General features: G+C 40.2%; 1 protein-coding gene across 1 annotated transcript; it reads right to left on the bottom strand.

The window, feature by feature from the left end:
* Positions 1-668: 668 nt before the first annotated feature.
* MYLK4 (myosin light chain kinase family member 4) lies at positions 669-27837 on the bottom strand. The gene is made up of 13 exons (XM_030478204.1): positions 27214-27837; positions 16538-16604; positions 15591-16047; positions 14737-14756; positions 11833-11938; positions 10915-11008; positions 7994-8103; positions 6699-6840; positions 4258-4328; positions 3396-3524; positions 2730-2882; positions 2302-2374; positions 669-739 (listed from the first exon to the last, which is right to left on the bottom strand). Exons 1-13 carry the CDS (start codon positions 27835-27837, stop codon positions 692-694), a joined length of 2094 nt encoding a protein of 697 aa, XP_030334064.1. The 3' UTR covers positions 669-691.

Raw genomic sequence — 27837 nt, 5'->3', positions numbered from 1 at the left:
GATTGCCAGGGGAGGCAACCAAGCCAGCCTGAGAACCACTAATGAAGTGTTTGTTAATGAAAGGGCAAAGACAGGGAGCCAGAAAAAAAGGACAGAGGGAGAGATGCTCTATCAAAATTGTTTGGGTTGCTACAGGCTCAAAGGGCAAAGAAGCTCCCTGTTAGAACTGGGTCCTCAGAACTGTGGAACAGCTTCTTTTAGGGGACACCTTGCTTTCATTTTGCTACAGTTAGTGGAGCTGCCCTGAGGGTCTGGCCCGTGTCTCTGCTAAAAAGTAATTACTTTTCATATTTCTACCCTTTTTAAACCATACTTCTAACCACAGCATGAAAACCTGAAAGCTTTCAGCACTGAAAAATTATTGGGTGAAATCCTGCCCCATGAGAGCCAGTGGGAGCATAACCATTCCCTCTAAAATGGCAAGGGTTTGCAGCACATATGGCTTCATACATATTAAGGTTTTTGCCTCATTGCTGTAACTTGGTTTAAGTGATAGGGCCAGTTTACATTTTGAATGCTTTCCAGACAACAGCAGGGATGGTGGTGGCAAATACAGTTTGGACCGTGACTTTGGTTTATACAAGGTTTTCAGCTGCCCACTGATCCCTTCTGCAGAGGCTACAGTATTTACGTCTGAAGAAACATTTGAGACCTGAAACAAACCTTCTGTTTGGCAGCTCTTTCAGAAAGGTTATTGAGCAGGAGGTGGCTGGGATGCAGAGTCACCTTTAGCCTTCTTCTATGGGGGAAAAAAAAGAAAGATGCCATTGCTGCGGTATTAATTGAAGATCAATCACATTTAAGGTAATGTCAGAACACTGCAAAATCAGCAAGTTTAGCAAAGCTATTTTTCAAGATGCACAAGAAATATGAGCAAAACATACCAGGGAAGGAGCAACAAAGGAGAACATGAGCTGTAAGGTTTCTATTAGGGTAGGGTTTCCCGAGAAGAAAATTGATGATGGGAAGAATCACAGCAGGTAAGCAGCCTGTGGTCTTGCAGCATTTGAAAAAGATAGCCTCTACCCCAGGTGGCAGGAATTGGAACTTCACTGGAGTCCAACAAAAGGATTTGAATTGTACCCTATGAAACCCCCTGAAGATATACCTAACCGTGACAAACTCTGATTTTTACTGTGCATGCACACTTACAGATCTTCTAATAATCTCATGGGCACAGCTGTTCCGGGAGATTATAATGAAAACTAAATTTTAATGAAAACTATGATAACTTATTTGATTGTTATTATTTCCCATTTTTATACTACTTCTTGTTATCCTTACTCTGTATAACAGGAACATCTTGCAAGGACAGAGCTGTCAGGGCACTACTCAGTCCATCCTGCCCAGAACTCACACCACCTCATCAGTAGAGCTACTACTGCTTTATTATCATCATCATAAACTTTGCTCTTATTTTTTTAGTCAATAATATGGTATCTTAATTCTTAATGATGGCTGCAGCTCAAAAGGCACCTTGATGTACATGTCCTAGGCAATACAGCAGTCATTTCATTTAACATAGATGTGCTTTGTCTGCAACAAATGAGGAAGTGAATATTGCACTTCAAATGCTGTAAAGATTCTGAAACCTCTTTCAAATTATCCCCTTATGAAACACTGAACTAGAGTGGACTCATTTAAAATCAGCCAACAGGAAGCTCATCCACAGTGTGACTCTCCTGAACTCACTGACTACTTTACAGAGGAATAATCAAAACAACTTAAAATCTTGTTGATCCTCCAGCTCAACCCAACTGAATTGTTTGTGTGAACAAACAACTGCTTCTTTTGTGTTGGTCACTAAGCTGGCTACCTTCAAAGGGCAAGACACTGCTTAGGTACAGAGATACACACTGGGTGAGGTTCCAAGCTCTGTTGGATAGGTATCCCTCGGGAAGAAGTAGGAAGAAATTTAACAGTGCTCATGGGGGACTTGAGGAGAGTCTGAAATGGTTTTCAAAACAGAAACCAGAATCATCCCCAGCTGGAAAACTCTTTTCATATGGTAATGCATTGCTCATTTTGTAAAAGGTCTAATTTTGCTAAGAAATGGATCCACTTAGTAATTGCATGATCTTCTATTTCTTACCAGATGTGCAAGAACTGATGAGCAAGTATAAGCATGCAAATCATAACAAAAAATAATGCAAGGGGTTACACGTGGCTCACGGTGGCAAGAAATGCAGCATCAAGGAAGATTCGAAAATAGTTAACAGAAACGTTAAAGCAAAGAGTGATGTGGCAACACAAGAAGGCAACAGCAGATCCACAATGCACAAGGATATTTAAATTAGAGACCTGGAGTCTGCAGTGGAGCTTGTGGTCTGATAACCATGGGTGTTTTAAGGCAGCAGTTGCGCTTAATCTCCAGCTAAAGGAAAACCAGAATTCTATTAAGTGTTTTTCCCAGAATCTTACAATTCAATTATCTCCCGCAGGTCATGTGTTCTGCCATCATGCAATGCTGTCACTTCAGGATACTATGCCAGATGGCAGCTAATCCATGAAGCAAGAAAATTTTGCTTCATAGCAAAAATTCATTCAGATAACTTCAGAGCATTTTATGGACACAGTGAACAACATGAATGAAGTGTCATTGTAATATTCTATGTGGACATAAAAAAACATAGTTCAGTCATGATAGTTCTGCAATGGAGTAGCACAAGTGACACAACCGTGACATGATGTCATGGAACACACATTTCAAAGATATAGGGATTATATACCATTTATCCTTGATGAGAAGCTTTGAGATGAAATCTTTGGCCTGATCAGAAACACCTCGAAATTCCTCGTCTTCAAAATCCCAGCTACAGGACAGGATGTTGTTGAGAGTCTCATTATCATCATCACCCAAAAAAGGAGACAATCCACTGAGGCTAAAGTAAAAAGAAATATGTTCAATCCTCCTATCTTTTCCCCTTCCCGTACATGATCTCCAATGCACCACTTATGACTGTTCTGCTGCTCCTGGCCCATCTTGCAACATGTTATTGTCTAAAAAAGTCTCAGACCATTCCCATTCTCTCTTCTATTTACTTGTTTAAATAACCACTCTTCTTCCCTGATAAACTAAGCATTACTGTCTTTTATGGTGTGTCATATTTTCTGGCCACTCTTGCACATACCTACTGGGAACTTACCAAGCAATCTACATTATTCTGGAAGTGTGATGCTCAAACAGTCATGAGAGATGTGTAATGAAACAAAGAAGAAAACTTCATGATGATTGAAAAAGAGGAGAGAACACTGAATACAGAATTTGGAAAGAAGCCTACATTTTCTATTTTGAGTACAGTTTTTGTCTATTTTCCAGTATAACAACACATTTGGATGATTGACTCAGTTCAACCTAGAAACAGCTTACAAAGCAGATACTGAACCCTACTCACAGCATATAAGCAATGACTCCTAAACTCCACATGTCGGTAGGAAAGGAGACGAACTCATAATTCACAACTTCAGGAGCAAGAAATTCTGGAGTCCCAAAGTTAACTCGAAGTTTTTCCCTGGGTTGATATCTAGGAAATGGAAATATTAACAAAAGACACCAACTACAGATCTAATTAAAGTTGCATCTAGTAAGTTGTCTAGTACTTAGAGGGATTTCAGAAGCATACAGGAAATTCAGTAGGAAAACAAGGACAGACAGAGGTACAAAGTGAAAATAAATATACCCATATATAGAATGAAAAATATTTGCAAGCTTCATATAATACTTTAGGGCAAAACCCAACTACTATAACAAAGGAAGAAATTCAGATTTCAAGGATTCCTCAGAACAGCTGTTATCATCCTTTTGGGACTTCTCCATATCATAGGCATGGAATTCTTAACCAGTAAATCCTTCACTGAAGTTATGGCACCTAATTAAACTAGAAAGTGATGTAGCATGGATTATATTGTAACAGCCCTTCATGGTCTCTTACACTCTTTTTTGAAGAATCTCATAACATTTGAGACAGGAGACCAGGTAAGATGTACCACTGATTTTGTCCATTTTAGCTGTTCCAAGGTACTTATGTGCATGCTTAAGTCAGAATCGGCCCTCTTTCAACCTTCTATCTGAAAAAAAGGCTTCGAACAAATCTTTTTTACTCCAAACAATCCTTATTAAATGATATCCCTCGTTAAAAGAGACACATTAAATCAGTCCTAAAAGCAGTAGGAGACCATTATCTATCAAACGTCATTGTAGAGATACAATACTTTTTTCATTGTTTCATTGTGATTAGCAAGAACACATGCACATACCTTCTTGCCAATCCAAAATCAATAATTTTTATTTGATTTGCTGATCGGTTCACACACAGGATATTCTCAGGCTGCCAAAAGAAAGCAAAAAATACTTTAATGAGAAGGATCAAAAAATGGGCTTCTAGAAAACTGTAGGGAGAAAAACACTAAAAACACAGGAGACATAAGCACTTTTTGCTTTCCTCCTTGTTCAGATTTCTCTGCATAGGTACCCCCCCTGCTATCACACAACAGCTGGGGTCATGTGTTCTGGGCCTTGCAACTGCTTTTTCTTCTCCTTGGCTTTTCAATTTGACATAAGGCAGCAGTTCAGACAAAGAACTAAATAGGGGGAGGGGGTTAGAGTATGCAGACTTCCAAAGTGAGGTTTCAGGATGCTGGCACTGTGATTTTACAGACCTTAATAAGCTGACACTGATTAAAAAAAAAATAATAATTTCTTGGGCTATGAAGTTTATCTTACAGCTTTAAGTTTCTGAGTTCACAAATATTCTGGCAGGAACTGATTGAATACTGATATATTAAGCTAGTCACATCAACTTTATGCTTTTCTCAAATATTTTAGCAGAAGGTAGGATTCACAGGTTAAATCCCTCTGGGGATTTGCATAGGGCCAAACGCTGTTCTTCACTTCCCTGGCAGGAATCCATTAACTTCCTAAATTACGCCAAATTCATACAGAAGGGACTGAGAACAGAATTTAGCCAATTGTCTTTGAAATGTAAATACCTAAAATACAGTCTCATATTCACTGCCAGAAGTTTTATAGCTACTCCGTCTTGTTGCTCACTGAATCCTCTTTGAAACAAAACAGGCCTCAACACTTAAAACATTAGTTAACCTTTGTCACCATTGCTAATTCATTTTACATGTAGGACTTTTAAACACCATAGGACTTTTAAACACCAGATGTCCATAGTTTCTGAGGTCTGGATGATTATGGTCAGGATGATTTTCTTTCAATTTCAAGCTTTCTTTCCCAAACTCATTTGTTACTGACAGCAATCTATGAACAAGCAAAACAGAAGGGAGAAGCCATAGCTGGCAAGCACACGAAAAGAGGTCTCTGGGAAGAATTTCTTGGATTGTATATATATTTTTTTGTCAGCAGTTTGACCTCATATTAAAACTGTGCCATCTCCAGGAACATAATTAATGTGTCCCAAAGAACCATGCGAACTTCTGCTTGACAGGTTTCTAGGTAACTGGATGTTTATAAAGAAAAAGTGAGTCTGGTCATTGATTAGCAACTGAAGCAGGTCCCAACAAGCATCTGCTCATTTGCTTAACCACTGCAATAATATATACGCTAATAACATTAAAGATGTATTATATTAACCCAGTTATTACAAGCCAAAACCAGCAGCCATAATAAAAATCTCACCGAAGAGAAAACCATCTAGTGCACTTTTTGCTTCTTTTTGCTTTGTTGCAAAGCTCAGGTACGACTAGGAAGCTTTACAGCCAGTCACAAAACTAAAGACATCACCCCATTTTATTCCTGCACTGAACAGAGGTAAGAAACGGTCCATTATTTGATAAAAACTTGGGTTAAGGGAGAAAGAGTCAACTTAAATATACAGCTTAATGAAAAATACTTTTACAACAAATGTTTTCTAAGGGGTGAAAGTTAACCATTAGCAGTCAACCAGAGTAAGAATTTGCAATTGGTGGATTGGTTTTTAAAAATAAGCGAGGGGTGTTTTTGTGTATATAGTTGAATAGTTCAGATAACTAAGCAAGTACATGGCAACCTGCCACCCTTCTCTGGCCTTTCAGCTACAGTAGCAATTATTGCCTAAACCAACATAGATGTTCTGCATTTGTTACATTAGCCACTGACTGTTTTTATTTATTTCTTTCATTTCAGCAAGTACATTTTAATGTATTTTTTCTTAAGCTGGCTATCTATTGCTGCCTTTTCATGAGTACAACAGAATAGTGTAGTCCTCAGAAACATGTGCAGGATTTCTACTGATCCTGAATGACCCTTGAATTTAGTTCCACTTACTCATGCCTTGGTTTCTGCATGGTAAAAAATGGGGATAATTGCAATGCTATGGCCTATATGTAAAACAGAGATCTTGTGCAGTTGAATTAAATAAGATTTGCATGCTATTTTGAGATTCAAATATCAAAATTGAAAATAGCAAGATACTTCTTGTCAGCTGCTGGCTTTCTGTAAAATCAGTCTGTGGAAAATTCAAGTGCTATGAGGCTTGATGACATATGACCACAATTCTTGTCTAATTTACTTACTCCTCTAGTAATTTAACTGATCTCAATGTGGTTAAAGTAAATACACATTGGTCTAAGGAAAGCAGAATAAAGCCCTTTGTAGTTTCTGCCATGGGAATCTGCTAAGCTGTATGGCTTACCATTAAGAATAAGAATTTCCACAGCTGTTATTGCACGAAACATACATCTCAATTCTCTACCTTGAGATCCAAATGAAGAATGTACATTTGATGCATGTACTGAATTCCCTCGCAGATGTGTTTTATGAACAAGATTGTGTCCATCTCTGTCAAATTGCAGTTTTCATCAATAATTCGGTCAAATAACTCTCCTCCTTCCACACTGATGAGAGAAAGACAGCAAATTGTAACCAAGTCCAAATCCAATCCCATGCAGTTAGAGCAGTACAGAATTTATGCTACTGAATATTTTAATCATTCGCAGTCAAATTCAGTAAGGAAGGTATACAATATGAGCTTGTACTCTAACCTAAACTTTTCAAGAACAGGGTTCTGCTGCATACTGGCCTGAATTTCTTCAAGGTCTGAGAGTCTCCCATCCAGTCTTCCATTCATTGATACCCATGAATGTCTGGAAATTTGAACCTTATGCTATCTTGTATCATCATTTTATATCAGTGAAATTAATGAATTCACATGGAAAACCAAGATAATATGCTGGAGAATCTGCATTTAAATAATTATCAAAAATTTATTTAATTTGGATTTAAATCCATCAGAGTTTAAGAGGGACATGATCCAAAATTTCCATTTGAAACTGTCTAAAGTCAACAAAAAATTACTTCCAATTTCTCATCACATTTCAGAATGCTTCCAGCTTACCCATTCACAGCTACACAGACATTTCCCTTTTGTGATAGGCTAATCATGTAGACCAAATTCAGAGGACTATCTCAATGTCCCAAACAGCCAAATTCACAGAACTTTGAACCTTCTGCCATGCCTTTCAATGTTTTAGTTATGCTTTTTTGGCTTCCTTATGACAACATCTGCTTAACTTGACTTTAAGGCAGCTATTTTGTGCCTAATTAGCCTCATAACCCAACATAAAAAGGTTTATCCATTCTGGCACTCAGTATAAGGATTAAGCACAGCTTCTACAGCTGGCTCTTCTTCAGTGTGAGACATATTCTAGTTTGCTTCACAGAACTGGAGATATTCTGACAAGTTCTTTTCTTAGGTGACTAAAATTAAAATTTGAAACTGAAAATATGTAACACAGCTCTATCTTCTAATGGTGCAGTGGTTTTACAGCACCAGGAACGTAGCACATCACTGGAAAAAATGCATAAATGGCTGCTTTGGAAAAATTTTCTCTTTAATTCTTTTTTTGTTGTTGTTCCTGAGAACATTTTTCATATGTCCTTTCCGCCTGTAAGAAGCTCTATTTCTAATTTCTGGAGAAAGTAAGAAGGAAGTTGGCAACTCTAGCAAAAATGGTGAAGACAGAATGGGAAAGAAAAGAACACACTTACTATTCCATGACTAGTACAATGTCATTTTTAGATTCAAAGGCATCATATAGCTGGATGAGGTTCACATGATTCAGCTGGTTCATTACATGGATTTCATTCTTTACTTCATCCTGTAAAAAGTCATGAGTATTGTTTCAGAAGGCTTTTCTCTAAGAAAGCTACATGAAACAGGACAGAGTTTGAACCATACATTTGCCTTATCTTTGTGCTTTTCACTTGTGGCAACCAAACACATGGTTTTGCTTTGATTACTCCTGCAGTGGTAGATGTCAAGGTTCTAGGAGCTACCAGACTGAACTCAGAGCTCAAGTGGAGGACTGCCTCAGTAACAAGTTATCTGGGTGGAAAAAGAAGAGAGAGCCCATATGGACAAATGGTGGGTTCTCAGGGATGTGAAGAAAAGAGAGACACAGAACAGGACTTGGTTCAACCAGCTGAAGGAATACAAAATCAAGCTGTGTAGTAAAAGTCCAGAACAGTCCTCAAAACATCCCTTTGCAGCCAAAGGAGAGAGACTGCTACCTCCATTCATAGAATCACAGAATCATAGAATAGTAAGGGTTGCAAAGGACCTTAAGATCACCTAGTTCCAACCCCCCTGCCATGGGCAGGGACACCTCGCCCTAAACCATGTGGCCCAAGGCTCTGTCCAACCTGGCCTTGAGCACTGCCAGGGATGGAGCATCCACAACCTCCCCGGGCAGCCCATTCTAGTGCCTCACCACCCTCACTGTAAAGAACTTCTTCCTTCTATCTAATCTAAACTTCCCCTGTTTAAGTTTTAAGCCATTACCCCTTGTCCTACCACCACAGTCCCTAAGGAAGAGTCCCTCCCCAGCATCCTTGTAGGCCCCCTTCAGACACTGGAAGGCTGCTATGAAGTCTCCACACAGCCTTCTCTTCTCCAGGCTGAACAGCCCCAACTCTCTTAGCCTGTCTTCATACGGGAGGTGCTCCAGCCCTCTTATCATCCTTGTGGCCCTCCTCTGGACTCGCTCCAACAGCTCCATGTCCTTTTTATGTTGAGGACACCAGAACTGTACGCAGTACTCCAAGTGAGGTCTCACAAGAGCAGAGTAGAGGGGCAGGATCACCTCCTTTGACCTGCTGGTCACGCTTCTTTTGATGCAGCCCAGGATACGGTTGGCTTTCTGGGCTGCAAGCGCACACTGCCGGCTCATGTTAAGCTTCTCGTCAACCAACACCCCCAAGTCCTTCTCTGCAGGGCTGCTCTGAATCTCTTCTCCGCCCAACCTGTAGCAGTGCCTGGGATTGCCCCGACCCAGGTGTAGGATCTTACACTTGGCTTGGTTAAACTTCATAAGTTTGGCATCAGCCCACCTCGCAAGCGTGTCAAGGTCCCTCTGGATGGCATCCCTTCCCTCCCGCGTATCAACCGAACCACACAGCTTGGTGTCGTCGGCAAACTTGCTGAGGGTGCACTCAATCCCACTGTCCATGTCGCCGACAAAGATGTTGAACAGGACCGGTCCCAACACCGATCCCTGAGGGACACCACTCGTTACAGGTTTCCAAATGGACATCGAGCCATTTACCACAACTCTTTGTGTGCGGCCATCGAGCCAGTTCTTTATCCACCGAGTGGTCCATCTGTCAAATTGATGTCTCTCCAATTTAGAGACAAGGATGTCGTGCGGGACAGTGTCGAACGCTTTGCACAAGTCCAGGTAGATGACATCAACTGCTCTGCCCCTGTCCATTGGTTCCGTGGCTCCATCATAGAAGGGCACCAAATAGGTCAGGCAGGATTTCCCCTTAGTGAAGCCATGTTGGCTGTCACCAACCACCCTGTTGTTTTTCATGTGCCTTAGCATGTTTTCCAGGAGAATCTGCTCCGAGAATTTGCCAGGCACAGAGGTAAGGCTGACTGGTCTGTAGTCAGAATCATAAAATAGTTAGGGTTGGAAAGGACCTTAAGATCATCTAGTTCCAACCCCCCTGCCATGGGCAAGGACACCTCACACTAAACCATGTCAACCAAGACTCCATCCAGCCTGGCCTTGAACACTACCAGGGATGGAGCATTCGCAACTTCCTTAGGCAACCCATTCCAATGCCTCACTATGCTCACAGTAAAGAATTTCTTCCTTATATCTAACCTAAAATTCCCCTGTTTAAGTTTGAACCCATTACCCCTTGTCCTATCACTACAGTCCCTGATGAAGAGCCCCTCTCCAGCACCCTCGTAGGCCCACTACAAGGATTAGCCTAACTATTTTAGACTTGCAGTTTAGGATGGGCTGAATCATTCTTTGGTGGTGTCAATCTCACTCCGTTGACTATAAGTGGATTCTTGGTGATCAGCTTTGCCCTTAGCAATCCCAGTTAGCTGAGACAAATCTCACCCTTGAGTGCCATTAGTGTCACTGCTGTCACACAAAGGATGCTATGCATGTTTTTCCTGTGAAAGCAAGCCCCAGATGGCTATCAAGTTTGCAAAACAGGCCAGATGAATTCTTCTCATCTGTATTTGTGTTGATGTCAGGAGCCCAGATCATGCCTGTTATCAGCACCTCTCACAGTGATGTCAAGTCTTTACAGCAAAGGCTACAGTCTGCTTGAGAGGGAATAACGCTATGTCACAGGCCTGCCAGATGTTTTCACCATTAAGGAAAACTCTAATAGAATTAACACCAGAAAGTGAAATAGGAAAGCCAAAATGACACAAAGAGATGAAAAGAAAGCTGTAAAACATAAGAGAGAAAATTAAAAAAGAGGACTTTGATGAGTCACTAGAAGTTCTGGAGGAGAAGGTAAATAGAACTAGAGCCAACAGTAATCCAGTAGCACCTAGTGTGATGGCTTGTGAGTCATTTGTCCATGGTCTGTTGTGTAGAACAAACACACTGGAGATGTGGGATCCATTGGGGAACAAAAGACTAAAATCACATTCTACCAACCTTCTGTTTAGGACCTATTGCTTTTATAATTTTGGCTGCTAGCTTGAGACCTGTTGCTTTCTCTTCACATTTGTGCACTTGACCAAATCGTCCTCTAGGAGGAAAAAAAGAGAGAAGAAAAAAAATATCAGCCAGTGGTACTGATGTCACCCCTAAATGTAAACTAGGTTATAAACATCAGAAATTATCCTCTCCCTACTAGGTTCCATTTCAATTGCTCTATTGCTACTTTGTTGTGTAGATTAGATTTGCTACTACTCATTTAGGCACACTAAAATCACCCATTGTTCTACCTGATATTATCCCACTTCTATGATTCACTCTACTCACCTCATAACATGCAATGACTAATCCTGGAGAAGTCAACATAATGTTAGGATAACAACTTGCTTATGTGCAAAATCTGTGATTTTATGATGAAACAAAGATATACCCAAGACCATACTGCCATCAGAAATGTCAATATCACTCTTTCCTAAACAATGTCAGCATGAGAGATAATGTAACTACATGGCCTGCCAGATTAGCCTTCTGATCTATCTGAAAACATGCATGTGTTTTCAGGGATGGGACCTACTGAGAGAAAGAAGACTACAATATGTCTTTACATCCTGCTGGCTGCAATGTGAGGTAAAGCATTACAGCATCCTAGGAGCACCGTCATAAAGCCTGAGGGCAGCTGGCTGACCTAGAACAATACTCAATATAAACCAAGTCTGTTGATGCCAAACCTTAAGCCAAAATTCACCTACACAGTAAAATCAGCCTCCTGTTTTCATCCCTTTCTAAAGCACTGTTAGAGTTAAGACTTTCATGACTTTGGCTCTAGTGAGGCATGTTGTTTCTATTCACCTTCCAGGGTGCTTGTCTGTAAATTTGCGCCCTGTTTTCCATATTGATTGTTTTCACCTGACTTACCCTCCCAAGATTTCATTCTCACTGACGTTATAATAACTGCTGATCCCCACCCTTTTGGCTGAGACAATCCGGTGATCAAATGGTGCTGGTGGAGTAGGACTATTGTCTACAAAAGAAAAAACAGACAGATAGAATAATAGTAGTCACATGCAGTACTTGTCTATCTCATACTTTAGTCCCTCTTTTCCCTAGCTAAGCTCATTTAAGAACTGAATACACCTCCTGTAAATTTTATAGACAAGTCTTTTTCTGTTATTGAAGAAAGGGTTTATTCCAGGAGCTCTGGCTCAGAAGACAGGGTGTTGTTGGGGAGCTACACTACTAAGACAAGGACTCTTATTAAGTTACCATATTCTGCACAACAGTAGCAAGAGGCAAAGTGAAGACTCCTAGACTAAACCAATGTAATTTCATGCCCCCAAAGTGCCTCAGCAACTTGTTTGGAAGGAATTCAGCTTTTTCTCTGATTACACCTGCATCCCCCCTCAGGGACTGTTAGTAGTTGACTATGTACTGTAATTCTCCAGTGGGGTAGGAAGAAATCTGCTCTAGGCCCAGCTAAGAGGCTACTTTCCAGCTTTTGCTTTTCATAGTGAAGAATCCCCTCCTCTACTGATTGACACAACTTTTCATTCTCCACAGCATGGTTAAAATCTTTAAAGACCACATTTAGAGCTGTGCACAGGAGGGAATTTCACCCTGGCAGGCAGCACCTGGGATTTCCAGTATGGTTCAGGACCCAGTATGGTAATACACATGGTAACTGTCACATGCTGCTCTGAAGACTTTCTGTCCTTAAAAAAAGATGTCAGGTAAAAAGGTAAAGAGGGTCACAGAGGAGAGATGGGTTTCCAACATCACATTGCAGTAGCTATGGAGTTTCAGCACAAATGCAGGTCTCTGGTATTATTGTCTGGACCTCCATATGCTGGACCATTCCACCATCCTGATGTCAAAATCCCTGCTGGAAAGCAGCTCTGCACGCCTAATTTCTCTTTGGATTTTTTGCAGGGTGTTGTGACTTCAGTTTCATACCCACGTTGTTTTGCATTTGATTGATATCCCCGAGAGTGACCTCTGGCTGACCAAGGTGACAAATACTTCTTCAACTGGTTGGGAGGGCTAGAGCCCCAGTGTTTCAACATGAGCTCTCTGGTTTGGAATGCCGGCTCCCTTTTGTGTGAGGCTTGTTGAGCAATTTTAAAACCATTCATTACTCCAGTGAAAATGATTAAAAACACAAACAAATATAACCCATGACAGCATGTAGCTGGCAGGAACACTTTGGTCATTAATGTAGCAGTAGATTGTCCTTGTTCACAGTGAATGTCCATTTTCCAGGACACCAGCTGTGTACCTAGGATTTTTTTTTGACAGTGTTAATAACTTACATGGTCAGGAAGTTAGTTCATGGTCAAGGAATTGTGAAAAGCTGGGGCTTCTGGAAGTTTGCCACCTACTTGGGATTCTGCACAGTTTGAACTTCACAACCTTAAGTATGGGCCTTTGTGTGTTACTGAGACCCACAAAATGCCAAGAAAACCTCTACCCTAAAGGCAGAATTTCGCTCTAGCAACACAAACTCCAAGGGCCCTGGCACGTAAGTGACAGAAGAAAATGTCTCTCTGAAAGCTCAGCTCCCAAATGTTACCAAAATCTGGGCAAGGATGTGTTCTTCTAAAGAGGCCAGAGTGTCTCTTTAAAATTATGTCTAAGTTTTAAGCTTCAAGATTTTCCCAGTGACAGACCCTCTATTTTTTTTTCCTGCACACCAGAGGGGATTTCTCTCTATGCAAGTGTGAATTCCTATCACAAATTAAAGATGCTCCATGAGAGACACTCTTAACCTTAATGTCATCCTTAATAATGTGCCAGAGCTCAGGACAGGTTATGGAGTTTAAAGTTTTAAGTGTGCTATCTTCCATTTCCTGCTACAAGAGCCTAGCACAAACATTTAAGAAATGTTTTCCTTTCCTACTCTCCCCCTATTCCCAAAGCAAAGCGATTCATTTTCAGTCCTATGCATGCACATGCACACACATATAACTTCAAATCCTTCAGGCCATCCTCTCATGTAGCATCATTTCATATTCAGAGATAGGCAATGAAATTCTCAAGCTGGAGGCCTAATATTAGAAATCTCTGCCTCACCCTGGTGAGCACTGCTTCGGTTTGGTGCATGAGCAACATTTCTCTGACTGTTCAACAGCTTCAGTTGTGCTTCCTCACAAAAATATGTATTTCTTTATTTTATAGGCTGCAGTTGTTCTCACTTCAGATTGCAATGGTATGAATATGAGCAAGCTGCTTTGCAGGCTACATCCAGAGCATTGCAGATTCTGCATTAACACATGTTCTCAGCACTTCCACGGGTCAAGCAATTTTGCCACAGATGACAAAATTTCTCTCACCAGTTTACACTTAAGAGTTTTAGCTCTATTGTTAAAAGAAGAGGGAAAGTAGATAGTGTTAGTGGAGTAGTTGTGGCAGAAGCACACCAGTCACGACTAGTTTGTGACAGAACTGAAGCCTCTAAAATGGAAGTGAACAGAACCGTGTTATTTCCCATCAGCTTAGGATACGGCCCATGAACAACTGCTTCCTGTCAGATCTACCATGCACACCTTTTCTCCCTACTAATTACAATCATGAAATCATTCTCTTCTACAGATGTCTCTCTCTGATCGTTACCATAATACCAATGGAATCAAATGCTTTGCCTTTAGGAATACTTCCTGTAAAAGCTTTTTTTAGTTTTACTTATGCCATCAGCACTTTCTGCATCTGCCCTGCTCTTTTTGTGGTCATCTTTGATTAGGCCTTCATCATTCACTCGATGCTTACTGCTACCACTATGCTCAAATTGGCAGGTCTGCTCAGTGACTGAACTATAATTTCCTGTACCTTTTTCGCAGCCTTTACACCTGCAAGGACAAAACATGGCATTAGTGCAGGGTACACTTAAACCAGAGCAAATTTAGAAACATAAGCAAAAAATACCTAAAGTATATTGCATTCAAATAACATTAGGTTATTTTCCTTCATGGTGTAAAATAAACTGTTTTAATATTCACTTTGAGAAATAAAAATGTCCCCTAAGTTAATCATGACAGCAAAATGTTTCTCCAGTACTGAAATCCTCTCCTGAGCAGTTCTAAATTTAACATTTCACGATCAATCTCACCTTTAAAGCAATGGGAGAGCATTGGGATTTCACTCTGTTCATATAGGTTTGTGAGAGCTTAAACTGGTTTATCACTGAAGGGCTATATATCAATGCAGCAAAGAATTACAGTAAAAAAGTTATCAGTTTAATTGCCTGAGCAAAGTTTCATAGTTTTATGTTATCATTTAAGTAACTACATTTTGCAGTAACTTAATTCCCAATTTATACACGGCCTAATCTAACCTTACTTTGCTTATAGGTTATGTGATGGTGCAGTATACAAACATAACAATGGGAGACTTCTCAGCAATTAAGAATAGTCCTACACAATTCCGATGTTCCTAACCTGTTTCCCAAGCAAACAACCAAAGCACACTGCTAGCACCATGTATGGTAGACTGTTTGGCTGTCTTTTGTGTGTATAATTTCAGCTTATTGCTCAGACCAGAGAAATAAACTCATTTTACTTTTTTGTTTTGGGCTGGATTTTCACCAGTATTTATATTGAACATCCACTTTGACTTGAAACTTGAACTTCACTTTCTAAAGCATGGATCTCTTAAAAATGTGCAGCCTGAGCTTCAGACCTTACCTTCCCTCTGGTACCTCTTCATCATTGCTTTCTCCTGCCTCATCTTCATTTTGGGAAGGAGCTGGTGGTTCCTCAACATCTTTTTCACTCTTATCAGCATTTCCCTCCCCTTCTTTCTCCTTCTTCTCTTGTCTTTCAACTCCAGACACCTGATGTTCCTCCTTCCTCTCCCCATCTGCTGGGGGCTCACTCTCTACCTTCTGCCCAGTTATCCTTTCACAAGCATCAACAACATCTTCTTGCTGCTTTTCTGTAGTGAAGGATTTCTGAACAGAGCTTCTCCTGCATTTGGAATAGCTTTCGAAAGCCAAACTTTCTCCTTTCTCTTCTGGCCCTTCAGTATGACCTTTGGAAGGATCCATTTGAAGCAGAACAGTACTTTCCCTCTTGGCATTTTCCTTGTTGAGCTTACAAACTTCTTCCTGAGAGCAGGACTGGCCCTTTTGGATGGCCCCCTCTGTAAATAAACAGATTGCCATGGAATCTGTCAGTAATTCTCTGATAGTCAGTAACAATGTTAAAGTAGGGTTGCACACTTCACATAACTTCTGTTGCATTTTGCAGCAGGCACACTTGCTTTCCTCTCCCACTTTCAAGGTCAGTGTAAGTTCTCTTAAGCAAGAATTCTTTAAAACAGGGATATCATGAGTCACAAAGTCTTCCTTTCAGAGACAGCACTGGAAAACATTTTTCTCACTCAAATTTATTGCCAGCCAAGTCAAGGTTGATAAACTCCTAAGGCAAAGCACCTCTTTGAGCAGTTTGCCACTATGTGCACAAGCATGTGAGAAGTAGGTCAATGCTGCTTGAACAATTCTCACTCATACTGATGAGCACACACATAATCCAAACAGCTTCACTGGAGCTGTTCAGGAGAGTAATGGCTATTTCTGTGCAGTTGTACCCTTAGGAACTAGAAACTGATCAGAAACAAAAAATATTTTAACCTGTTGAATCTGGTGGCTTCTTCTCTTTTGTTCCCGTTTCATTAACATGTGATTTTTCTTTGATGACCTGTGGAGAAGGCAATTTATGTTAGCCCATGTATACAGCATTCATGTTGTACTGTTCCTCATGAAATCGCAGACAGATTTTTTACTTTTTTTTTTTGTCAAATCCAAGTACTCTATGTTCTAACTCATGTTTTTCTTATAAATGATGGTCTTTATTTTAATCGCTACCAAGCTGATCAGATTGGTACCAGTGTAAAGCAAGAGAAATTATCTCAATTGCAATAAACATCAGTGCTGGCATAAACACAGAAAAGATCAGGATTGGGCCTCAGAAACTTAATGCAAAAAACATCCAGAAATGAGGTTTTGCCCTGCACTAACTTTTGCTATTGAAAACTAGGTTAGTTAAACCAAAGCTAGGACTATTTAGTGTTCTAGTAAAATGTTTCATAACAGTCTTACTGACAGATTTCAGAAAGTTTTTTACTGTTAATCAACATCTGGTTACAGCATTTTTAATGATCAAATAGTTTCTTACAGGCTGACTGAAACAGTTACCACTAACTGGAGCATATAAACCAGAACGTCGGTTTTGTAGGGCTCTCTTACCTATATTTTACAATGCTACAGTGACATCTAGAGGTGCTTTATATCAAGCCAGCTCATAAAAACTGCGATTACTGTTACCTTTATAGCTATTTACTCATATTCCTATGCTGTTTGCTCAATGTGTTTTTAAATTGGCTGCTCCTAAACTTGTAGTAGGATGGTGACCACAGTAAACCATGGTGTCTCCTGACGCTCACTGCTCCTTTTCCATCTGCCTTCTTCCTTTCATAGTAGTATGAAACTGGCACTATCATTATTAGTAATAGATCCATATGGTGTGAAAAATGCAGATACCTCCAAATATTTTCCAGAGAGCTTATTTTTGGTCTTCGAGCTACCAGCTGAAGCGGTGTAATACATATTTCAACAAAATATACAGGGCCAAGCACTTAATTTTGAGTGTCTTAATAATGCAAGCAGTCCCACAGCTTATTCATATTGTATTCTGAGCATGAAACAGTCCTATTACTAAACATTTGTTCTGGTAAGCTTTCTGCATTTTTTATGCTTCATTTTTTTTGTTTTAATTTCATCAGGCTATATGGAAAATAGGCATGAAATTAAAGCAATGTGTGTCCGCTACAAATAGTTCAAGTGAAAGAAAGCAAAGAAGCAAAAAGAGTTGAGAAAAACTGGATGAAACAGCATGAAAGTATTTCAGCAGCACTTTTCAGAAAACCTTGATCTGCAAGGGAAAAAGAAACTGTAATATGAGCATCAGAACTGGGATTGTCAACTATTTGGGATGCCGTTGGTCCCAGGAAGTTACAAGCCACAAAATGAAAAAGGCCTAAATACAAGTTGGTAAGTACCTTTAAAATATAAATCGGAGCCTTGTTCACAAGGAACTTAAATATAAATGTAACAGTTCCAGATGGATCACAGGGAATCAAATAATGCTCATTCTGGTTTTTTAGTGGTGAAATGCACTAAAAGCATTAGGAAAAAGCCTCGGACATTCATTCTGCAGTGTGACCACAATTAGTAATGCACTCAGATTCCTGTAAGTATGTCAACCTCACCATAACACTGAGGACATTAGCTCTGATCAAATACAGTCAGCTGAGCAAATAACCAGAGAGAGAGAAATGGCCTCCAAACTCTTTGATGAACGGGGCCAGATTTCACTTCTGCATTCAGAATTAATTGCAGGCACACAGCACTTCCTACTAAATATTGCTGTAGTTTACAGGTGTGAAATACAGAAGCCAGCTTTTGAAAATCTGTCTAAGGGAAGGAACACTGGACGATGCTGAATATCTGAAATTGCCCTGGTGTTCCATAAATTACTACGGTGTTTATTCAAGCATCATTTCTGATCTCTTACTTTTTAACAGCAGGAAGAGCTCATACTGATTTAAATGAGAAAACAAAATAAAGAATACAAATAAAACAGTTACTGGTATCCTTCAGAATCAATAAATGTAGCTATCTGAAAAAAAATACAGTGTCAACAGTGCACTAGAATAAGAACTACAGATGTAAGGAGTAGACATTAGACTATTTGTAGAAACATGAGTAGTCTACACATGAGCATCCCAGTTTTCTCAGTGTTTTGCTATTTGTAGCAACATGTGACTTCAACTTGTCAAACCTCGACCCAGCAATAAAAACTGTGAAGTTTTGCTCATTATTTCTTCCCTGTGAAGGGTGGGGTTGAACCAGGTTGTCTGGAGCAGACAGAAATCAACATGACCCTCCCAGCCAGGCCACAGGAGGCACAAAGCCCTCCTAGTAGTCTGTCAGGGGCATGTGCTCATGTGGCATCTGACCCTGTGCAGTTGGGCCAACTGCTCTTAGACCCTGCAGGTTGCGAGCACCCAAGGCCATAAGGCTCTTCTGAAAATCTCATCCGAACGGTGTGGTGGTTTGTTATGGACATCCATCCCACCTGGCTACTCTTTATAACACTTCTCTTCTTCAGTCTGATTTCAATGCCTTCTTAAAGGTCTTTTAAATTTAATCTCTATCGGGATTTTATTTATTTATGTATCATTCTTCCTGAATTTTGGTGACGTGACTTTTTTAGTCTGTAATTTCTAAAATTATGGAAATCAGTATTTCTTACTGGAAATTATGCCTCCACCTTATTTTTCCCCTTTCTTGAATGACTTGAATATATGCAATAAGGTTAATGGCACTGCAGTCATTTTCCCTTTTCGTAAAAGCCAAAAGCTTTCAATAAAGTTTTTGTTTTAATTCCACAAAAGGTTAAATATGAAAGGTTGCATTGTGACCCTGCAAGATATACCAAAGCAAAAAGGTGTCTGTGTCTACACCAGTTGGTATTGTGTCTTCAAAAATACATTTTCCAGACTTAAACATATTCTTTCATATGGAGCATTGCTAGACCCTATATAATAGAGACAGAATAAAAGCCCACGTGATGATAACAGAATACTGAGAGATTCTCCAGAGATTGAAACTTCAGTATAGACAAATTGAAAAAAAACCTAAAACAAAACCTTTTGGAAATTATTTAAATTGACTTTAGAAATCTGCAGAAATTAAGCAATAAGCAATTATATATAAAAATATAATATATTTAAACAGACATTTCAAATGCAGCATGAAATTAATGTTTTTTATAGACATCTGACTCCTTTTTAATGAGCTGTATTTGGTTAAATTCCTTCTTTATACTGTAGCAGTCCTACCCTTGGAATGTTTTCCTAGCTAACTTTCAATTTTTTTTTATTCACCTAATAAAACTCTTTGATTTTTTTTTCCCTACTGCAAAAATTTTTGTAATGAATGGCCTCACAAAGCAGCCATGATGAACTAACCTTTTAGTTAAAGGTCCTTCATCACCCCATTGCATTTTATTTGATGTCAAGACATTATTCTCAACTTCAATCAGACGATACTGAGACGCAAAACTTTGCATATGCCTAAATCCCATTTCTTACTCAGTGTCTTTTTCTCATGTTCTTAAGATATTTTGAAGAGCTTTATTATGGTAGGATATCCTGGTTTTGTGTAAGACCTGATCACCTGATCACCATCCATTTATCCAGATAATTAAGTTATTTGAGCTTTGCAATGAATTCATTTCACTAACAGACAGAAGTCAGCCATGGGCTTTGCCACCTGAGCACGGCACTGTGGGTGCTCCTAGTTATCTCCACATTGGTACACAGGAGAATGCATCACATATAACAGAGACCTGGGGACAACAGCGTGCATAGTGATGCCTCCTGTGCTATCCGTCTAAGCTGGAATCTACCCCCTCCTTCCCTTTTGTGTTCCTCCTCAATACACACCCTTTTTTCCCTCTATGCTATGTAAAATATTTTTTCCCTCTAGCTATGTAAAATATTCACTGAATGTATTTCTGATTCAAACCTCTAAATGATACAAAACATACACATGGGAATTCTGTTTTTATATTATCAGGCAGTTCATCTGCTTCTATATCGTTTTTTGCTACACTACACAAACTGCTGGCATATTCAGGCAAAGATTTTGACTCTTCCATAATCTTTATAGAGCTTCTTGAACTAGATAAAGAAATCATTCTTCTACATTAACCAAGTCACTTTTGCAAACTCAGGTCACAAGTATCTTTTAAATACACAAAAAAATAACATCTGAGATGAGAATTGTGATTCCCGCAATAGGAAATACAAGAGAATTTCTATGTGGCTTGCTGCCTTGAAAATATGTTGGTAATGAAGTAACAATCTCTGCATGAAGACACATTCTAAATACTGAAAAATCCCTTGGAATAACACCATCCTAGGTGAGAAACTGAAGATTAGTGAAGCCAAAGCCTTGCCCATTCCCCATTTCACTTTGCCAACTTCCCACCTGCTTCACTGGAGAAGCAGTGCCTGTCCTGTTTCGAATGGATGCTTCCTCCTGCCAGGCTGTTCTTCTTAAAACAGGGAATCTTACACTACAGAGTAGAAAAGGCTTTCATGCAACCGAGCTCATGATGGAGCCCATGGCCTTGAGCATGCCATCTGCTATGGTGAAGACACAGCATATTGCACTAATAGGTTGCTTTTTAACATCTTTACTTTTGCCTTGAGGTCTAGTCACTGTCTTTGAACAGAGTCAGCATCAGCACCAGAAGAGCTTTGGAGGTAGATTTTTGTAACTCCAATCGATTGGTATAATTTTAATATCTCTGGAATACAGACAGGCCTGCAATAATGACCAACAAATCTGAGGCTACCAATCTCCCTCCTAAGACCAAAGCATTCAGCATTACCTGGCTTTGATACATGTCTTTTCACTGCATCTGGGAAATCAAATCAACCTGTTACTATCAATTTTGGGTTTCTCACCTCAGCAAATCAGGGGCAATGTCATGCAAATACAACCTCTGGAGACTACGGCTGCTTGTCTTATTGTCAGTATTCAACAGCTTCATATCTACCCCTTCTCTATACTGCTCAATGTACTCACATGTGTGATGCCTGCCCATGTGCTTCACAGGTGCACGTGCGCCTCATATGCACCTGCACCATAACTCCAACATTTTCCATGTGCAATTCTCCACATTTTCCCTATTGCCATTAAATGGCTCATCCTCTAAAGGGGGCTCCACTATTATCACAGTGTGAGAAAGGAAGAAAAAAGTCCAGCTGGAAAGCCAAATCAATGGCAGATCTTTTTAACCAAGGGCATAAACCATGTGATGGGACTCCTCCCAGGCTCTGCTGGGGCTGCTGCCCAGCCACCCATCACTGCTCCTCCTCACTGGTGCACATGTGCGGAAAATCCAGAGTGATGTCAGCGGATGGCACCAAATTAATTGTGCTCCAGAGCAGCTACTCTTGCCATCAAATGTAAGCGTGCCGGAGACCCCTATTTAGTTGTAATGGCTCTCTCCTACCAGAGGAGGCATTCAAGCGTGGTACCCTTAATACTGCCAGACATAGCTGACTTCTCATAGGGGCTGATTGGAGTTCTCACCTGAAAACCAACTAAATGGCTGGGATATCTGATGTCAGAAGGTGGATTTTAGATGCCTGTGGTGGGCAAAGACCTCTCAGCTGGGCAAATCCCTCCTGCCACTATCTCACCTCTTCGAGGAACCATCTGCTTTTACAGGACTGCACTCTGATGACCTGCTTTGTCTTGCCCTCCTGCATTTATTAGTTACAATCTTCATCATGAGGTCTCCCTAGTTTTGTAAAGGAATTGTAATGGATTCTTAAAATGGTCGCTGTAACACACAGGAATTAATGTCATGCCCATAAGCCATCCAAGGTGGTGTGCAGGTATTTAGAAATCAAATGTGCCTGCTTTGATTCCACACGTTTCTCAGGGTTGTAGAGAGAGCAAAACCACAACGACAGTGCCCAGGGCAGGATCCTACCCTGGGAACTCTGTAGAGCAGACAGCAAATTCTGAGGAAAAGTGAAAGCAAAATTAAACAGCATTATGAATTGGAAGGGCATGAAAAACCTTCTATGGCTGTCAGTTCCCTTACTTTGAGAATGGGGCAAAACATGATGAAAATGTAGTCTGGAGAAAACATACTGGGTTTATAGACAGAGAAAGCCAGAGAGAGAATTATAACTCTAACAAAACTGGAATAATTCTACCAAGAAAACATTTAGGTAAAGGCATCAGTCCCTAGGGGAAGAAGATCATTCCTAAAAATAACAGCAGCTGAAGGCGCTGACTGAATGCACTGCCCAAGCAGCAGAGAACCCATCTGCTGAGATTCTGCAGGAAGCCTCTACCCTTAAAACCACCAAGCACAGCAGAAACTCTTGCAGACAGATAGAAACAGAAAATGAAACAATTACTGTCTATTTGGCTTGAATATGAAAAATACACAGAACGTAGCCAATCTAGAGAGAATTTAAAGAGTGCATACGGGACCCGTTAGTACTTGTAGGCAAAATGAAAGAATCGGAAGAACGGTTATGAACTGACGCTGAACAGATCTTAAAATACAGGTGGCAAACAGCAGTTTCATTGCAGACTCCTATTAAAGCAGACAGTGAGTTGCAATTCAAGTGTGATACCTACATGGGAGGAACAGAGGGTTCAAACAGAAAACACAGCTCCTACTGCTGGTGTGTTTTTAGGGTGGGAAACAGCTTCAAACCTCTAACAGTTATTAGTCCTATGGCAAAGCCTGTAGAAATGGCAGGAGACCAACGTTACAGTAACACGCAGGCAATTGCAGAAAGTTCAACACCACTTTATGATGGCAAAAAAGGGACTTTCTGACCCTCCAGGTGAGTATTTGCAGGTGAATAGTATAGAATCTCTAAATTGTTTAATTTGGAGGAAATAAGTGAAGTACTATTTTATCCCCTTTCTTCGTAAGTGGAAGAAATAGGGCTGAAAATGGAGTTACAGAGTAATTTTGCAACAGGATTATCACAGACTACTTAAAAAGGTGAATTTGAGGAAAACCTCAAGACTTTTAAAGACCTTACTGTAGAACTGCTGATTTCCCTGGGTGGTAGTAGTGAGAAAATAACTTAAAATGACAAGTAATACATGCTACTTCTCTCAGCCATGTGGTGATAGGGTCACGCTGCACTCAGTGGAAAACGGCTTGGAGATATTTGGCAGCACTGACAAAGCATGAAGTGTCTGCAGGCTACACAATATTATAACTCCAACCCAAGACAGACATAAACTAACCTCCTGTACAAGGCAGTGGAGGTATTTCAGGATGGCAGTAAAAGGCAGGAAAGCAGGAATTTTGCTTCAGAGGAGAGTGATCCCTATATGTTGTGAGAGCACAAAAAGTCCCTGTGGAGCCTATGATTTGGAAACTGTCCTACTGCTGCTGAAGCCAGAAGAGAGATTACACACCCCAGCTGCTTATCACCCCTTCTTTACCTCTCTCCCGTTCCTCCTCTTCCCTTCCTGTTGTTCTGCCTTTTCCACTGCTCTCTACTTAATTCAGCTCTGTAAAACGAGTCAGTTAGTTAGGAAAACTTAAAAAAGAATCCTACAATTAATAAAGGGCAGCACCTCTCTAGAGAGGAAAGGATGGGAAGGCAGGTGATTAAACAGTATGTAAACAGTATCCACTTCCTTATCCAGATGTATCCACAGCCAATTATTGCACTATCTACTAGTAATTATGAATTATTGGATTATTTTGAAGAACTGGGCTGGGACAGCCAAGTTTTTGTCAGACATCTTAGTCACTAGAACTAAGAGATGCAATTTGCTTGTAGCTGGGGCAGGGTAGATGACAAATAGACACATCATCCAAAACATCTGACCATCTCCAGCAATGCACTGAAGTGGGTACTGTCTTTCCAAATTAACTGTAGTGAATGGATCACCTTGTTCATGGCTGTAAGGAACAGAATAGGACTGTGTATGTTTAAAGTCACTGAAGGGTTGCTCAGTCTTGTCATACAGAGTCCACGTAGGATAAAAGAGACACTGGTCTTACTGCCAGACAGCCTGCACTTCTGCAGGATCAAAATTGTCATCAGGTGGGGACTGGAAACAGTGATAAGGATTGTGTTAACAGAAGCAAGGAATGATTTCTGCATAATCAAGTAGATTTGTTCATTGTTATGCCACCAGGTACCAGTGGTACACTTCAGGTGTAAAACTCTGCAAGGGTGAAATCCGTATTTCTCTATTCCTTTGCTTTTATTTTTGCTTTTCTCACAACTCAAAACTTTGTAAATCCAGTTTGAATATGTGGCAGGCAGAGGCACACACAACCAACTTCACAGTGTCTCATGGACCAGTCTTTTCACTAACGTGCTCAGAGATGCTGTTACTACTCTGCCACACAAAGGAGACTTTCTTTGCCCCGAACACCAGTAAATATGGGCTCCTACTAAGCTGGCAGCCAAGCTCAGCAGTCTCTGCTGAATATCATACCATGCTGCATTATTCTTAATGCAGGGCTGACTTCAAGTCTGTTTTTATTTAAACCCAAGATGACTGTTTACTAAAGCCAGCTGTTGTTCACAAGATAGCTTGGTAATTTTATGATGGTCCTTTACTAATAAATCAAACGCACAGAGAGGAAGGCAATGACAAGCTAACATATGTATGCTATCTCATAAAACAAACAAAATATTAACAATGTAATAATATCACCAGCATGATTCCAGACATGCTTGTGCCGCCTTTCCTAAGCCCACATGCTAGACAAGCTTCTACCAAGTCCACTCAACATCACCATTCGAAAATGAATCAGTGAGGGGATTACAAATGGACCTGCTGTTGGAAAAAGCAGAGTCTGCTCGCCCCTTTCCTCTTTGGGTCCTTGTAAGCAGGCTGCCTCTGTTTCCATCATGTTCCACTACCAGACCCTTCATAGCTCTGAACTCTCCACTGGGCACTGCATCTCTGCCATCCTGGCTCCCCTCTGGCCTGCCAGGAGCATGGCCTCCTCCCCTGACCTGCCTCTTCCACTACACCCACTGGCTCACACAAACTCACCGGCAAATCCTGCACAGTCCTCTCCTTTCTCTTAGGCTGAGTCTCTAGCAAGGAGAGCCTTGCATCTACCTGCTGCCGGTTCATTAGCATTCCAGGCCTGATTCTGTTTGTATTTAGAAATAGTTTAGATGAACATGTAATTTCACTGAGACAGAGCTTTACCACAAACTGCAGTGATCGCAGCACTACAGAGATGACCTGTGGGTCTCATTATGATGGGAATTTTATAGAAGATATTTTCATTGGTGTTTTGAAAAGTAAAAGAAGCCCTAAACTCAGATGCTTACAATGGGTAATCTTTCTTATCAAAGTAATGGTACAAAACAAGAAAACTTCTCTTTATTGAAACCAGTCCAATCTGATGTTCAAGAAGGGCCTGTAAATATCTCTTTTGTTGTCAGTCTCCTTTAGCAGGGCAGCAGCTTTCCCCTTCAGTTAATGATGCTCTGGAAATAAGGCTGCACATTTTATATGTTTACATAGTGGTAGATCGGCCAGTTCAGCTGACAGAGCTTTACAAGATGCTCCTCTGCTGCTACCCGGCGCTGACTTCTATTTTTATAGTTGCCTACAATGGCTCAAATGTTTCTGGTCTATCTGAGAAGTGGGCTGCCTAAGAGTAACCAAGCTGAAAAGCACCTGGTTTGATGACCTGACCAGTCTGATTAATATCAGGTGCTTCTTTTTTCAAGAAATGCCATTTCCAATAATACCTTCACATGATGTTTTTCCTGCTCAAAAACATTAGAAAAACAAACTCAAGAATTATTCTTTAAATGAATTAAAGAGTAAAGCCTGTTTGTTTCTTCTTTCAGGGTGGGGGGAAGTAAAGCAAAGTGGAAAAAAATATGAAAGACAACCATTTTGGCTCACTGTAGATTAATTAAATATTAACATACTTTGTCAGAAGAAATCCCTTACATTTCAAATGCTATTGGGCTTCTTTACCAAATAACGAATAGTCAAACTGCCTTACAAGAGCCCTTTATAATCAATGGAGCCTTTCAAGAGATTTTTGTGGACTTTTAATCTGACCTGTAAAGAACACGATGAAACTCCTGTTACAGTGACACAGGCATTTTTTCCCCTGAGGAAGTTTACACAAGCTGCAGCTCCAATTACGGTAACCCTACCTCAGATCCTTGTTTAGAAGTCCTCCTCTCCCCACCAATGTTCAAAAAATACCAGATCGGAACAGCACACTTAAGATGTTCTTTGAAATAAACAACATACGTATGTACATGCCCTGACCCAAGAAGGATTTTTACTAGCTTCACAACGCTCTAGACCCTATTGCAAATAACATGCTGCAACTCGATTCTCCCAGATAATTATAAATCCAGAGAGGATTACAGTAAAATGTATGGCCAGAACCCCAGCCTCCTGAAGTGTGTGTCAATCTTTGTTACCCATATCAGTGACCAATAGTTATGTTTGACAACTGTAAAGAAATAATTTGAAAAAAAAAAATATATTTATCACTAAGCAGATTTTCTATATCTTTTCCACTGAAACTTCCTTGGTTTTTTCCAATACTTTTCATTTTTAGAGGTTATTGGTTGTTCTCTCTTACGTGTTAGTGGAACAAAAAGCTAAGCATATAGCAGAACATATCTGCAGCTTGCAACGATTCCTGACAAGATGAAGCACAAACCTGGGCTCACCTTTTCACTTTTCTTCTTGAGCAGCGCATCAGCTGTTGTCTCCGAGAATATGTGCATCCTAAAAACATGTCCAGCTCCTTTTGTATAATCACCTGCCTTGCAAAGTTTACGTTTTTGAACATGGTGTTTTACACTTGAATTACGAATTACTAATGTTTTAACCTTCTCCACCAGAGGCCCTACAAGCTTCTGTAATCCAGAAACACTTTGTTCCAGTCCATTTAGTCTTTTAACCTGCTGCTCTGCATTCCTGTTCATATTAGAAAGAGATTTTTTCATTTTAAGGCAAAACCTCTTCATGTCATTACTTCTCAGACTTTTGTTTCTTTCCATCCTTGATCCAGGTTCACTTGTTTCCGCCTTTACAATCTCAATGTCTTTTTCAATGCAACAGATTTCTTGGGAAACGCTGTTAAGCTTCTTAAGAACATTGTCTTGCAGAGTCAACAGCTTATCTATTTTCTGTTCAAGGGAGGCAAACTTCAGATCCATGATGTTAAAACTTTCAGATGTGCTGACATTACTGCTTGCAACATGAAGAATCTGGGGGGGTTCCATTCCATTATCAGGCCCTTGGTTTTGTAAAGCATTTGGGTCGAATATTTTGGCCAAGTTGTTGACCAT

The sequence above is a fragment of the Strigops habroptila genome, chromosome 1, assembly GCF_004027225.2.
Source record: "Strigops habroptila isolate Jane chromosome 1, bStrHab1.2.pri, whole genome shotgun sequence".
Lineage (NCBI taxonomy): Eukaryota > Metazoa > Chordata > Aves > Psittaciformes > Psittacidae > Strigops > Strigops habroptila.
Note: the sequence above shows the minus strand (reverse complement) of the source record. Positions and strands in the feature narration are given on the sequence as shown.